The sequence below is a fragment of the Alexandromys fortis genome, unplaced genomic scaffold (assembly GCF_014885135.2).
Source record: "Alexandromys fortis isolate MF-2015 unplaced genomic scaffold, M_Fortis_MF-2015_v1.1 scaffold_71, whole genome shotgun sequence".
Lineage (NCBI taxonomy): Eukaryota > Metazoa > Chordata > Mammalia > Rodentia > Cricetidae > Alexandromys > Alexandromys fortis.
This window is the reverse complement of record NW_026067954.1, coordinates 4,462,360-4,475,603: the sequence shown is the minus strand read 5'-3', so window position 1 is coordinate 4,475,603 and position 13,244 is coordinate 4,462,360. Positions and strand designations below refer to the sequence as shown.

Genomic DNA, 13,244 nt, shown 5'->3' with positions numbered 1-13,244 from the left:
AGTGCCACTCACGTCAGGAGGGCAAAGGCTCTGCCAGTGAGGTCCTCCTATCTCCTTGTCTCTGCAGGGGAGAACACGAAGGGAGCCTCCGAATGAAGACGGAGCTCCTGGTGCAGATGGACGGGTTGGCCCGCTCGGAGGATCTCGTGTTTGTCTTAGCAGCATCTAACCTGCCGTGGTAAGGCATCAAGAGAACACGTCACACACATCGCACACATTTTCATGATCTACTGAACACTGATAAAAATTTCAGTGAGAGCTAGAGGAGGAGGCACTGAAGCCACACACGATGTGGGTGACAAGGAGTCGGTCTCCGTGGCTATAAAGACCAGTGTGAAAGTGGGCAGCACTGGTCCCAGGGTCTGGGCCCTAAGCTGATTAGGAGTAGAGTCGAGCTCATCAAGAGGCATGGCATGCATTCATCCCCCTCTGCTACCGGCCATGGCTCCTGCCTCCCGACTGCCCTGCAGTGACAGATGATAGCCTGGAGTTGTGAGCTAGACAAGCCCTTTCTCCCTGAAGTAGCCTTTGTCAGTTTTTTATATCATTATTAAAGTAGCAGAAATTAGGATATAGGAGGGACTATAGGTTTTTTTGAATCAGGCAGAGGTTTTGCATAGCCCTATAAATGCTTAATATCGCTAGTTCTCAAAGAACATTTCAGAAATAATGGTTTGATTTTTATTGGTATTAAAATTAAAGTTTTTTAAGTTAGGAGGAAAATTCTATCTCTAATGCCATATAGTAAATAGAAAACTAAATAATCTCTAATTGAAAATATAATCTACTCTCAGAGTTTCCTATTCAAACTGTATCCCAGAGTGGTTTAAGAACAATTCTAGAAGAATTGGGAAATAAGAGATGTTGATTAGGGGAAAACAATATCTACTCAGAGAATATATTTTAAAAATGTTATAATGCTCTTACAGTTCTCAGAACATTTTCATATTATTATTTTTTATGTCCTGGATAGGGAAGGAGATGCACAAGAAAATATTCTTAGAGGGTGACCAAGGTCATGAAAGGCAAATCAGCCTGTGACCAACAGCAGTGAACAGGGCTCTCTCACCCCACCCCACACAGCAGCAAGCAGAGGGGGGCTCTCTCACCCCACCCATCTCCTTTTTCATATTTAGGGACAAACAGAAAGCTCCTTCAATCATGCTAATCCTCTGGGTCCCAAACAAGAAGGGACGGAGACCAATTTTAGGCAAGCCGTGTGTAAGCTGTTCCTTTAGATACGTTTGCAGTCTGAACCTGGCCCACCTCCCTGCACATCTGTAATACGTGTTCTCTTGTGCTCAGATGACTAGCATTTAACATCTGAAGATCTGTTTATGCACAACACTAAAAGTGGACCCCAATAGAGAATTGAGATCTCAGTATTTGAATCTTTGGAAGTCATTGGTTGGTGCGAAGCTTCCACATGCGGTTGCAATGGCTAAAGTCACGATGTTAAAGTTACCCAGGTTAAAATTCCTTTCAGCCAAAATGGGACAGTTGTTACTTAACCTTCTAAGAAATCAAGAGAGATAACAGGACAGATTCCTAAACAGGCCAGTTTCACATAAATGCTTCAAGGCTCTGGGTTGTACCCTCTGCCTTGCCACAGCCAGACACAGCAACCCAGTAACTGGGCGTTGGCCAGGCAATTATTATTATTTTTTCTGTTGTTTTGTGTCCTTGTCCCCTACTTTCCAAGGATTGCTACTTTCAAATGGATCCAAACTGTTTTTGCTTTTGTGCCTTTGTTCTGGCGGCTCTGGGTGATTTCTAGGGAGGGTGTGAGGCTGCATGGCTCCTAATACAAGTGTGTCAGGTCTGTGCCTCGAGAGACTTACACACACATTCTCCAGAAATATGGAGAGCTCTCCCCTTCACGTGAACTCAGTAGCCTCTGCAGTGTTCTGTGCGATTGATTGGCTGGGGTCAGCTGTTGTCTTCGTGCTTCTCCCTGCTCTAAGTACTCTAGGCTAAAAATGGGGCTGATTCGGTTCAGTTTTCTTCAAATGTTACCTCAGTATCGACAGCATCACTCTGCATTGCATCCCGAGGTGAGCATTGTCTTGTTTTCTCGCTTTTGGCAATGCCATGATTGATCTGTGGGTTCAGGCGTATTGCTCTGGTTCCTCTGTGGAACATCTCTCTGAGTTTAGCATCCCCCATCAGGGTTGCCTTCGTGGTTGAGTATTTGCTGCTCTTACAGAGGACCCAGGTTCTATTCCCAGCACCCATGTGGTGGCTCACAACCATCTGTGCTCTGGTCCTCGGGGATCCAGCATCCTCTTCTGACTTTCTCCCATACCAGACACACATGTGGTTCATAAACATACATGTAGCCAAAACACTCATACACATAAAAATATGTTAAAATGGTATTAATGAACCTTCAAAGCTATTCTTTGTATTTTGATTAAAACTCTCTGACCTATAACCTTAAACTGAGCATGCTCAGAAATGTGGACCTTAGCGAGTATACTCAGAAATGTGCCTTCCCCTAAGTATGCTTTCCTCCTTGCATGTATGGGTGGCCTGGATAAAACTTTCATGTTCTGCTCAGGAAGAACAACGCTTTGGAGAAACCCTGGTGCACTCTTGCTCTTCCTCCCCTGCAATACCAGCTCTGTCTTCTGTTGGCTTTGACCCATTGCTGGAGGTGACGGTTTTATCATTGCTTCTGGTCGACAGCCAGAATCACTCTCTGTAAGGGAGCTGTCCCTCACCCCATGGGGCTGCTTGGTTACCCCAAAATGTTGACAAACAGGTGTCACCACTAGCAATGAGCAAGCCCCCTCCCCCACTTCTCCAAACTGTGTTTTGTGAGTGATTGCCTTTCTGGCTTTTGTTTTGGTATGATCTTATTTTACAGCCCAGGCTGACCTTGATTTCCAGGTCTTCCTGCCTCTGCCTCCTGGCTGCTGTGATTGCAGGAATGCTGTGTTGCCTCTGGTGAGTTCTGTGAGTTCTGAAAAACACTTTCTTGAGCACATGCTGCACAGCTCATGGCCAGGGCTTCTAAGTGGTCATGCCATACCATTGTGCTGTTATGTTTTCATTGTATTATTATTATTGTTATTACTATTTGTATCATGTAGAAGAGATGAAAGCCAGGTCTTTGTATGCCTATGTTCTGAAAAAAAAAAGCATATCTGTTATTATAGGGTGTAGCAGAGTTCTCTAGAGGAAAAGAACCAATAAAATGTCTGTGTATCACAAAACAGGATTTGTCCTGGGCCCAGTTGGACACACCTATAATCCCTCCTGAAGCAGAAGCAGGGGGATCTTCGTGAACTCCAGTCAGCCTGCTCTGCATCCTGAGTCCCAGGACAGCCAGGGTTCCATAGTGAGACCCTCTCTCGAAAACAAACAGGAAAAGAAACCAAAGGGATGTGTTTACCAGAGTGGCTTCCAACTGATAACGGCTGGACAGTCCAACCCTGTGACTGGCACTCCATATTTTACAGGAGCAGTCTCACAATCTTGCATTTATCTCTTACACAAAAGACTGCACACCATAGAAATTGTTCTGTATGAGTTTTTTTTTCTTAACAAAATACCAGAATTTCCTGGAGATCTTTCCAAATAAGGCCACAAATTCTCCCTTACTCCCTTTATAGCTACATAGTCCTCCATTGTGAATCTCTGAAAGTTTATCTAACCTGTCATCAGCATGGCAGCAGGGTTGTTCCTCTCCTGCTATTGCAGACAGTAAGGCAGTAAGGAGTGGGCATGGATAGGCCACTTTTTGTTCCAACCAGTGTAGCTTTGGGATAGGTTCCTGGAAGGAAAACCACCAGGTCAAAGGGTAATGCGCATGGAATTATGGTGCAGCTGCCAAATTTCCCTCCATAGAGGTTGTGCCATCGTGCGGTCCCACCAGTGTCTTGGTTTCATTACTTAACATTATAGTGAGAACATTTCCATTGTCATTAAATAATCCTTGAAAATTGGATTTCGTAATAGCTGCCCAGAATTCCCACACGTGGGCTATACCATCATTTAATCATTCCTTTCTGTCCAACATGTATGACGTTCCCAAACTTTATTCATAAGTGGCAGGGAAATGAGCTTCCTTGCACAGAAGCCTTTGTGAGCAGGAGGGAGCAGGGAGAGAGCTCAGTCAGGAGAGCACTCATAATCCCAGCCGGGAGGTGGAGACAGGTGGATCCCTGGGGCTTACTTTCCAGCCAACCAAGACTACTTAATGAGCTCCAGGTCAATGAGAGACTCCCTCAAAATGGGGCGGGGGTTGCGCCTGAAGAATGACACCCCATAATTGTCCTCTTGCCTCCACACATTACATGCACCCCCAGCACACATGAATGTACACACATAAACCAGTGCACACATGCACAAAACAGCACCTTTGGGTACAGTTCTGATTGTTATGAAAGATATCTGGAGTGGAATTACTGGATGAAAGGGCTTTGTATTTTAACTCCTTTGTGGCATACTGCCAATCCCTTTAATAAGGAAAATTTCTAGGAAGAGGGAATATTCTTGATGAATAAGATTTTCCTTGGCTTCAGGATCTCATTTCAACCAAGCAGTCTAGCCTGGGAAAAACCTATTCAGAACAACCACGTGAAGACTCGGTCCTGAACATCAAATTCCTCACAGTTGGGGCGGCTTTCACCAATAGCATAATTCTGGCATCGGCAATTCTTTTATTTTTATTTTTATTTTTAATATTTATTTATTTATTATTTATACAGTTAGCCAGAAGAGGGTACCAGACCTCATTACAGATGGTTGTGGGCCACCATGTGGTTGCTGGGAATTGAACTCAAGACCTTTGGAAGAGCAGGCAATGCTCTTAACCGCTGAGCCATCTCTCCAGCCCCCTCGGCAATTCTTTATTGCTGTCTCAGCAGTGAGCTGGCTTACAGCTTTTGCTCACCTGCTTTGGCTGGTCTAGAGCATGAGAGAGGGCCAGAAGGAAGCAGCAAGGAACCAATTCTCTGTGTCGTCCGATGTGTAAGTGAGCAAAGATAGGCATAAAAAATGTTGTACATTTAATATTACCACTTAATGTAATAGCGATGCTAAGAAACTTAGCATAATTAGGGCTAATTTGACCTGCCTTGATTGTTGCGTATTCACAGGCTCAGGCCTAGCGGTCCAGAGGGAATGAATGCTGAACAAGGGCTATTATGGCAAATTCCACCTAGAGATGTCTACTTAACTCTATGGTAGCTTGTACAAACAAGGTGTGGGGGTGCTGTGAGTGGTATGCGGACTCTACTGTCTCCCTTGCTGCTTGCTGGTGTCAGGAAGCTGATTCAGGTGCTAACTGTGTCAAAGTATAGCACACACAGTACAGGGCATACACAAGTGTTACAGATTTACATGTTTTCTGTTACATGTAATTTTATTAGTGGTTTATTCATTAATGGTAATTTATTAATGGTTATTTTGTAATTTTATTAATGACATAGATGCTATCTATCTATGGGAGTCATGCATTGGAACCCTATAGAGAAAATTTGACTGGAGTTTTGAGCCACTCTGCCTTAATCTATCTATCTATCTATCTATCTATCTATCTATCTATCTATCTTTCTTTCTTTCTTTCTTTCTTTCTTTCTTTCTTTCTTTCTTTCTTTTCCTTTTCGTTTTCGTTTGTTTTTCGAGACAGGGTTTCTCTATAGCTTTGGAGCCTGTCCTGAAACTAGCTCTTATAGACCAGGTTGGCCTCAAGCTCACAGAGATCCGGCTGCCTCTGTCTCCTGAGTGCTGGGATTAAAGGCCTGTGCCACCACCATTCAGCTTCTGACTTAATTTTTCTTCTCAGTTTAAGATGTCTGGGACGATGACAATGAGGCCAATAGTTTTGAACTATCCATGAAGACTTTCTCTCCGCGGAGTGCAAGGCAGAGATGCATTTAGCTGATGGGCATGTGCCCTTCAACCATATAGGGCATTTGCTTTATGTTGTGAGCCTTGGCTCTACCTCTGAGGAACCCAGGCTTTCTTGGTTGCCCCACATGAAGCCTTTACAACCTAATCCTTTTGCAACCAAGAGGCAAATAGCCCAAGTTCCCTATAATTTCAAATTTATCTATCCAGTCTTGACTTTGAGCCTCTTTAATTTTAGCATTTGGGAATTTTGCTTCTGCCTCCAGGAGGGTTCCACTGTGCATTCAAAAAGTACTTTTTATATCTACTTAAGACAAGATTTCTGATCTAGTTCATCTGTGGTCAGAGCCATCAGATCTTCCCCCTCAGTTACTGGTATTGTGTTTTGGGGTGAAGGTAACCAATGGGAAACGTGAGGTGATTTTTACCCCTATGAAGTGAAACTTCTAGCTCACGCATGCGTACAGCAAAGACTGCGCTGCTGCGGCTCCCTTGCTTCATTCTCTGGCCTCTCGGTTAGGAGAAGCCCGGATGTGCATCTTTCCGGTTCTCCTCAGAAGCACTGCTGTGGGAACCCGAAGGATTCGTCCTGAAACTTACAATTACCATGATCTTCCCTGAGAATGATAGTACAATGCTCGCCTGGCGATGGTGGCGCACGCCTTTAATCCCAGCACTCAGGAGGCAGAGGCAGGCAGATCTCTGTGAGTTCGAGGACAGACTGGTCTGTAAGAGCTAGTTCCAGGACTGCTAGGACTATTACACAGAGAAACCCTGTCTCAAACAAAACAAAACAAAACAAAAAACAACAAAAAAGGAAATACAGTGCTTTGTTCCCATTGCCCAAGCTGGTCCAGCTTCTCCCTATTAACCTAAACCAATGATGGCCATAATGTTCTAATATTCAACAAAGCACATGCCCTCTATAAATAGCTCAGGGAGTTTAAGAAAGTTGGCATTCACCCACCCACCTGAGTGGGATTTCTTGGGAACTTCTCAGTAATCTGCATGATGGAGGAAGCAGGAATCCAAGACATACTGTCTGTGACATTTGACCTCTGGAAGCTAGATGGGACAGTCTCTCACTTGTATACATATAGCCATGAGCTGGAGAGGCTGCCGGGACCATGTGAGCTGTGCAGACAGAAGAGCGGTCTTGCTATGAGTTCAGGCTGCCTTTGAACTTGCTCTGTGGATCAGGCTCTCTCCCACTCGTGCTCCTCCTCCTTCACCTCACAGGTGTTGAAATTACAGGCAGGTGTGCACCACCAAGCCTGGTGTATTTAGTAACTTTTATGGTAGACATTAAAGCAAATCAAAAGCCTTTGCTGCATACAGAGAACTTGCTCTGAATTTGAGGCAGTGACTTCCCTTGTGACAAAGTGGGAAGTTCCTATAAAGAAAATAATATGAAGATGCCAGCGGCACCCCAGTTACTGCCTTCCTCCCTTGTAGTGTACCCAGTAAACACACACACACACATGCACTCACTCACGCACACGCACATACGCACGCACGTCAGAACTAGAATGGAAAATGGATCTGTCTGGGGACACGTGTAAGCAGGTGGCCTTCCATGTGGGAATTACTGCAGAAGACAGAGCTTGAAGCTCTCGCTGCCCGAGAGCTGTCGATGCTGGCTCCTCAGCCTGCTCTCCCAGGCCTGTCATGACCGTCTACTTCATGGTGGTTATGGATGGACGGCAAAGATTTGCCTGCTGAGTGGACGTTCACTCTTCTGTTACTGTACCCAGACAACTTGAACTTGAAATACTGTAACTGTTGAAGAAACAAATTTGAATTGTGCTTGGTTCCCTCATGCTGTAAATTTCGGAATGATCTCAGTTCCAGGGCCATGCAGTACAGCAAGGACAAAGGTCAAGGCCTGAGGAGAATGCCTGAAGGTCTGATCTAAGGCATTGCGGCCCTTGGTAGCTCTCAGTGTGGCCAGCAGTATATGGCGTTTTGTGTTTACAGCAGGCAGGGTCCTATGCACCTCATGCTTACTGGTTGATCTGACCACTGATGAGCTAGAAGTACTGACTAACCAGGAGGAGGGAGTCACGAGAACACAAATAACTAGTGTAAAATCTAAGTGCAAGGGCCAGGCGGAGCCTTTTCTGGTGGCCACAAGTTACATTTTTATATAAATGTATTGGCATAAAGAATGATTTCTGGGCACATTCCATTTGTCCTTTGCTTCCTCCCTCATATGATTCTATGATTATTGATGTCGCTAAGAGTGCATCCATCAGGCCTGGCTGTCGGAGAGTTGCACTTATTTTGTACCCACAAGCAGTTTTGAGGTAAATCTCTCACTTTAGGGCATTAGTTGATCAATATAGACATCTATATTGAATAATTGCTTTCCCACCCCCACCATGTGATCCTGTTGTCTTGATTTTCCTCTAAAGGAGCCGCTCAGGATGAGCTGTGGACATGAATTAGGTACCGTCCAAACCAATACTTGCTTGATACTCTCAGATGTACCATTCTGTCAAATTCTTCTCCTTGCATGTATGTCTTCTAGAACCTTCGTGCCAGGTCCAAACTGGATTGCTTGTCCTGTGCACCTCGTATGCAGAGGGAACCCTGAGCTCTAACCTTGCCACCCTGGTGGTTCCCTTACCTTCTGTGTCAGGTCCTCTGGTGCTTGGATCCTGCCCAGCTTTGCTTTGTTTTGTCATTTAGACTTCACTTGTTGAAATTACCTAGAGTGCTTGATCAAGATATAGATTTTTTTTTATTAGAAATATTGTTTCCTCGGAATTTTAAAGGCCTTGGTCTCTTTTAACATCTCACATTGCTATGGATAAAGTTTGTTGTTGGTGTTTTTAATTAGACCTGATCTTGTTCTGCTGCCTAAGCTGGCCCAGAACTTGCTGTGTAGCCCAGGCTAATCTTGATCACTTGATTGTCTCCCTTCAGCTTCCCACATTCTGGAATCACAGCTACGCACTGCCGTGTGCGGCTTGAGAAGTGTTATGTCTAATCCATTGTATGTCACTTGTCTTTTCTCTCTGGAAACTTTTGCCACTCTGTTTTGTTCTTGGTCTTCTGAATTCTTACCATGAGGCAGCTTGGGAGTCAGTGGGTAGAGAACCGCGCCAGCCTCAGTTTTCCAAGTCATACCCCCCAAACAAACAAACAAACAAACACACACACAAACAAGTGTGGAGAAATGTATCTTCTGTCTGTGAGAAGCACTGTTTGCTGCTCCATCCATTTCCTGTCCTCTTGTGATACAGGGAGCTGGACTGTGCCATGTTACGGCGCCTGGAGAAGAGGATTCTGGTTGATCTCCCCAGCCAAGAGGCCAGACAGGCCATGATCTGCCACTGGCTGCCCCCCGTGAGCAAGAGCCATGCCCTAGAGCTGCGCACAGAGCTGGAGTACAGCGTGCTGAGTCAGGTGGGCAGCCTTAGAGGGAGCCTCCGAGCTGCCCAGGAGGGCAGAGGAGCCCTCCTCATGAAAGAATGGGCTGCAGGAGACTGGGCTACAGAAAGTAGGAGCTGTGGGGAGTGGCATGGGGTCCAGATTCAGAGAGCCTACGGTCAAATCCTGGCCCTGCAGCATATCAGCTGTGAGACCCTAGGGACCTCACGTACTCTCGGAACCCAGTTACTCCATTTCTATGACTCACAGTGGGTTATTGTGATCAATGAAATGAATCCTTTGCAAAGGAAACTCAAGGTAAGTATCTTGTTAATGCTCTCTGGGTATTGTATAAATCAGGGTTCTCGGGAGGAACAGAACTTATAAAATGAGTATATGTATATTCGATATATATGTGCGTGTCTATACACATATGAAGGGGATTCATTAGAATGGCTTACATCCTATGATCTAGCTACTTCAACAATGTCTGTCTATCAAAGTAAGGCCCACAAATTCAGACCATGGGGCTGGATGTCTTCAGAATACTCCAGAATTCCCAAGAGGTAGTTGATGGTTCTCTCATCCAGTGAAAGAATGGATTTGCTAGTGAGGATGAGCTGACAGAGAGCCAGCTTCCTCCCTCATGGCCTTGAATACGCTGCCAGCAGAAGGCGTGATGCTGACTGAGGGCATCACCTCGAAAGAGCTGAATTTTAAAGGTGGCTCTTCCCACTTCAAATGATTTAATTAAGAAAATATCCCTCACAGATACACGCAGCTGCTTCAGTTTTAGTTAAGCCCAGATGTAGTCAAGTTTACAGCCAAGAACAGCTACCACGGGCATCGATTCCCAGGATCTCTGCTTTGGGTAGACTCTTAGCCTAATGCTTTCTAAAGTCCCTCAAAACAAGAATGGCCTTGTTCAACACAAGAACAAAATGTCCATTTTAGCCAATGTGGACTTGGGGTAAGGGCCCCACTAGGCAACACTGGGTGATCCAGTATTCCAACTGGCATCTCACAACGTCTTTGAAAGTATGAGGAAGCTATCGCCCAGATGGCCAGTTTGCTGAGCGTGTTAGCATCTCCTCTCCATCCATTGCTTACATAGTGAACAGGGATGACAAAATTGTAAGCCAGTGCCCTGCTACTGGATCTTCCTACAAGAGCGAGTCGGACGCCAGCCTTCTGCCTGCTGACTGACCCTGGCTTTGTGGCTCTTTCAGGAGACGGAGGGCTACTCAGGCTCCGACATTAAGCTGGTCTGCAGGGAGGCAGCCATGCGGCCCGTGAGAAAGATCTTCAGTGTGCTCGAAAGTCACCAGTCAGGTATGGCTGGGACCCACAGCGATGGCAGCATGGTAGAGAAATTTGTGCCCATGTATTCCCACTCTTGGAGGGGTGTGGTGGTGCATGCTTGTACTCCCAGCCACTTGGGACCTGAGGCAGGATCAAGTTTAAGGGCAGCTTGGGTTACATAGTGAGCTCAAGGCTAGCCTGAGCAATTTAACAAGACCCCATCTCAAAATCCAAATTCTAAAATGCACTCAGTTAGTGGCAGAGTGCTTGCTTTGTGTGCAGGAGTCCCACCCACTCTGACCAGCAGGTGGAGCCTGGAGCCTGGTTTTCCAGGCTCTGTGGCTTTTAACATTTGTATGCTCTCTGGTGAAATCATCACCCCCACGTACTCAGCTGCATCCTCTGCTGCAAGATTCCCGCTGCTGGTTTTTTTTTTCCTTCCTGGCCCATGCTGACATGAGGTCAGAAGTATCTGAGATACTGTGTAAATAGTAAACAGTAATTTGATAACTATATTTAAGTCCCTTTTGGAGGCAGGGTGGTGGGGTAGCTGGGGTGTCAGAGCTGAAAGCCTCTGTTGCACTTTAGAAAGGTCCCTCACAGCCCTTAGATGTGAGTTTGAGCTGCATTAGCTGTCAAGAACGGGATATTGTGCAGTCTCCAGACCTGGCCCAGTAGCCTGGCAAGAACCCTTGTTACTGTGAGGTGCCGCACCGCGCCTTGACTGTTGCCTTTTTGTCTAGAGAGCAGCGATTTCCCTGTGATCCAGCTGGATACCGTGACCACGGAGGACTTTTTGGATGTGTTGGCTCACACCAAGCCTTCAGCGAAGAATCTGACTGAGAGATACTTGGCTTGGCAAAAGGAGTTTGAGTCTGTGTAAATAAAACTGCACTCAGCCTGACCTGGCCAGAGGCAGTGAGAGCCTCCACCGCGTGACTGGGCTGGAAGGGAGGAGATTTTTCTTGAACGCTGGATGAATCTGGACAAATGTGTTATTTTGGAGACAAGATCTTGTGTCATGGATGTCAGCAAAGTGAAGGCTTTGGTCACGAGTGTGTGGGTCAGGCAATGGAGGGTTTCTTACAATTCCACTATAAAAGTTTGAAGAAGTTTCTTGAGGTATTCCTTATTTGCAAACTGAAGTCTTCATTTTGAAGAAAAGTATTTTCTTAGTCTCTGTTCTTAATTTCTTTCTTGTTAACACATTCTCAAGCCTGTGAGGTACCATCAGTATCCCCTCCCTCCCTCCTTCCCTCTCTCTCCCTTCCTTTCCTCCACCACAGGGTCTCATTGTGTAGTGCTGACTGGCTTGGAACTCACTTTGTAGATCAGGCTGGCTTTGAACTCACAGAGATCTCCCTGCCTCTGCCTCCCGAGGATCAGGGTTAAAGTGCTTCCCAAACACATCCAGCAGTATGCTTTTCTAAATAGCTGAACACCTCATGTGACTCTTGTTTCCCACTCCCTCTGCTCTAGGGGAAGGAGACCACCATAGATGCCCAACTCACTCTTTTCAGTCCCTCTGCCCTAGCTGACCACCATGACCACTGGCCTGCCACCAAGCCCTTAACTTGTTTTCCCAGGGAATAAAGGGAAATCTCTATTCTCCTGCCCTGGCTACTCAGGGCTTCTGAGTACGGAACTATCCACTGGAGCTGCTGGGCTGGCTCATCCGTGGGCATATGACTGAGTATAATGATACCCCCATAGCATTCATCAATAAACAGTAGCTACCCAGGGAAGGGCAGACTCATAAGCCCCTCCCCAATCCATGACTGATTGATAGTCCCAGTCTCTCCCCCACCCCAACCCTGAAACGGGGTTTCTCTGTGTAACAGAGCCCTGGATGTTCTGGAACTCACTCTGTAGACCAGGCTGGCCTCAAACTCACAGAGATCTACCTGCCTCTGCCTCCCAAGTGCTGGGATTAAAGGTGTGTGCGACCACCCAGCAATAGGCCCAGTCTTGGCAGCCCTGTACAGGTGACTGCAGCTGATGAACTGATGATTGTAAAACCAAGACATTCTTAGCAGAGTGGTGTGCAGCCCATCTCCCTGTCACCCAGCTCTTCTGAGATGTTCTCTCAACTATATAGAAGGGCCTATAGTTATTTTTAGTGGGTCAAAGGGTTGGGAAGATAGCTCAGCTGCCTTGCCTTACAAATATGAGGACCTGAGTTTGACCCTAGCATTCACATAAAAATGCCAGGTCTAGGGTACAAGCTTCAAATTAGCATGAGAGGGAGGAAACCCTGGCTCACTGGCCAGGCAGGCTAGCCTATTTGGTGAGCTCCAGGTCAATGGGATCCTGCCTCAAAGGGGGTGAGTGATGTTTCTGAGGTGACACCTGAGGTTGTCCTCTAGTCTCTAGAACATAGGTACACTTGAAAAAGATTATACGCACATTATATACATATATATATGCATATACATATATATGAAATTGTATGAGTGATGTGGGAGTGTCATATATCAATCTGTTGATTTCATTGGTTAAGTTATAATAAACCAGCTGCTTGGCCTCATGGCTGGAACATAGATGGGAGGAGAAAACAGAATAGAATTCTGGGTGGAAGAGGAAGTGAGGTCAGACTCTGCTCTGCTCCCGGAGAGACCCGACAGCTCTGCTGGAGCAGAGACGCCATGCTCAACTCTCCCAGGATGGACAGAGGCTAGAATCTTCCTGGTAAGCGCACCTTGGGGTGC

At 46.0% G+C, this 13,244-nt stretch overlaps 1 protein-coding gene across 1 annotated transcript in view; it reads left to right on the top strand.

Annotated features, from left to right (window-relative positions):
* Positions 1-12,851, top strand: part of Katnal2 (katanin catalytic subunit A1 like 2) — a 56,783-nt gene extending 43,932 nt beyond the window's left edge. The window contains exons 13-16 of the mRNA XM_050151570.1: positions 68-178; positions 9,108-9,270; positions 10,464-10,566; positions 11,280-12,851. Coding sequence (XP_050007527.1) covers positions 68-178; positions 9,108-9,270; positions 10,464-10,566; positions 11,280-11,419 — 517 coding nt within the window. The 3' untranslated portion in view covers positions 11,420-12,851. The remainder of the gene's footprint in view (positions 1-67; positions 179-9,107; positions 9,271-10,463; positions 10,567-11,279) is intronic.
* The last annotated feature ends 393 nt before the right edge of the window (positions 12,852-13,244 follow it).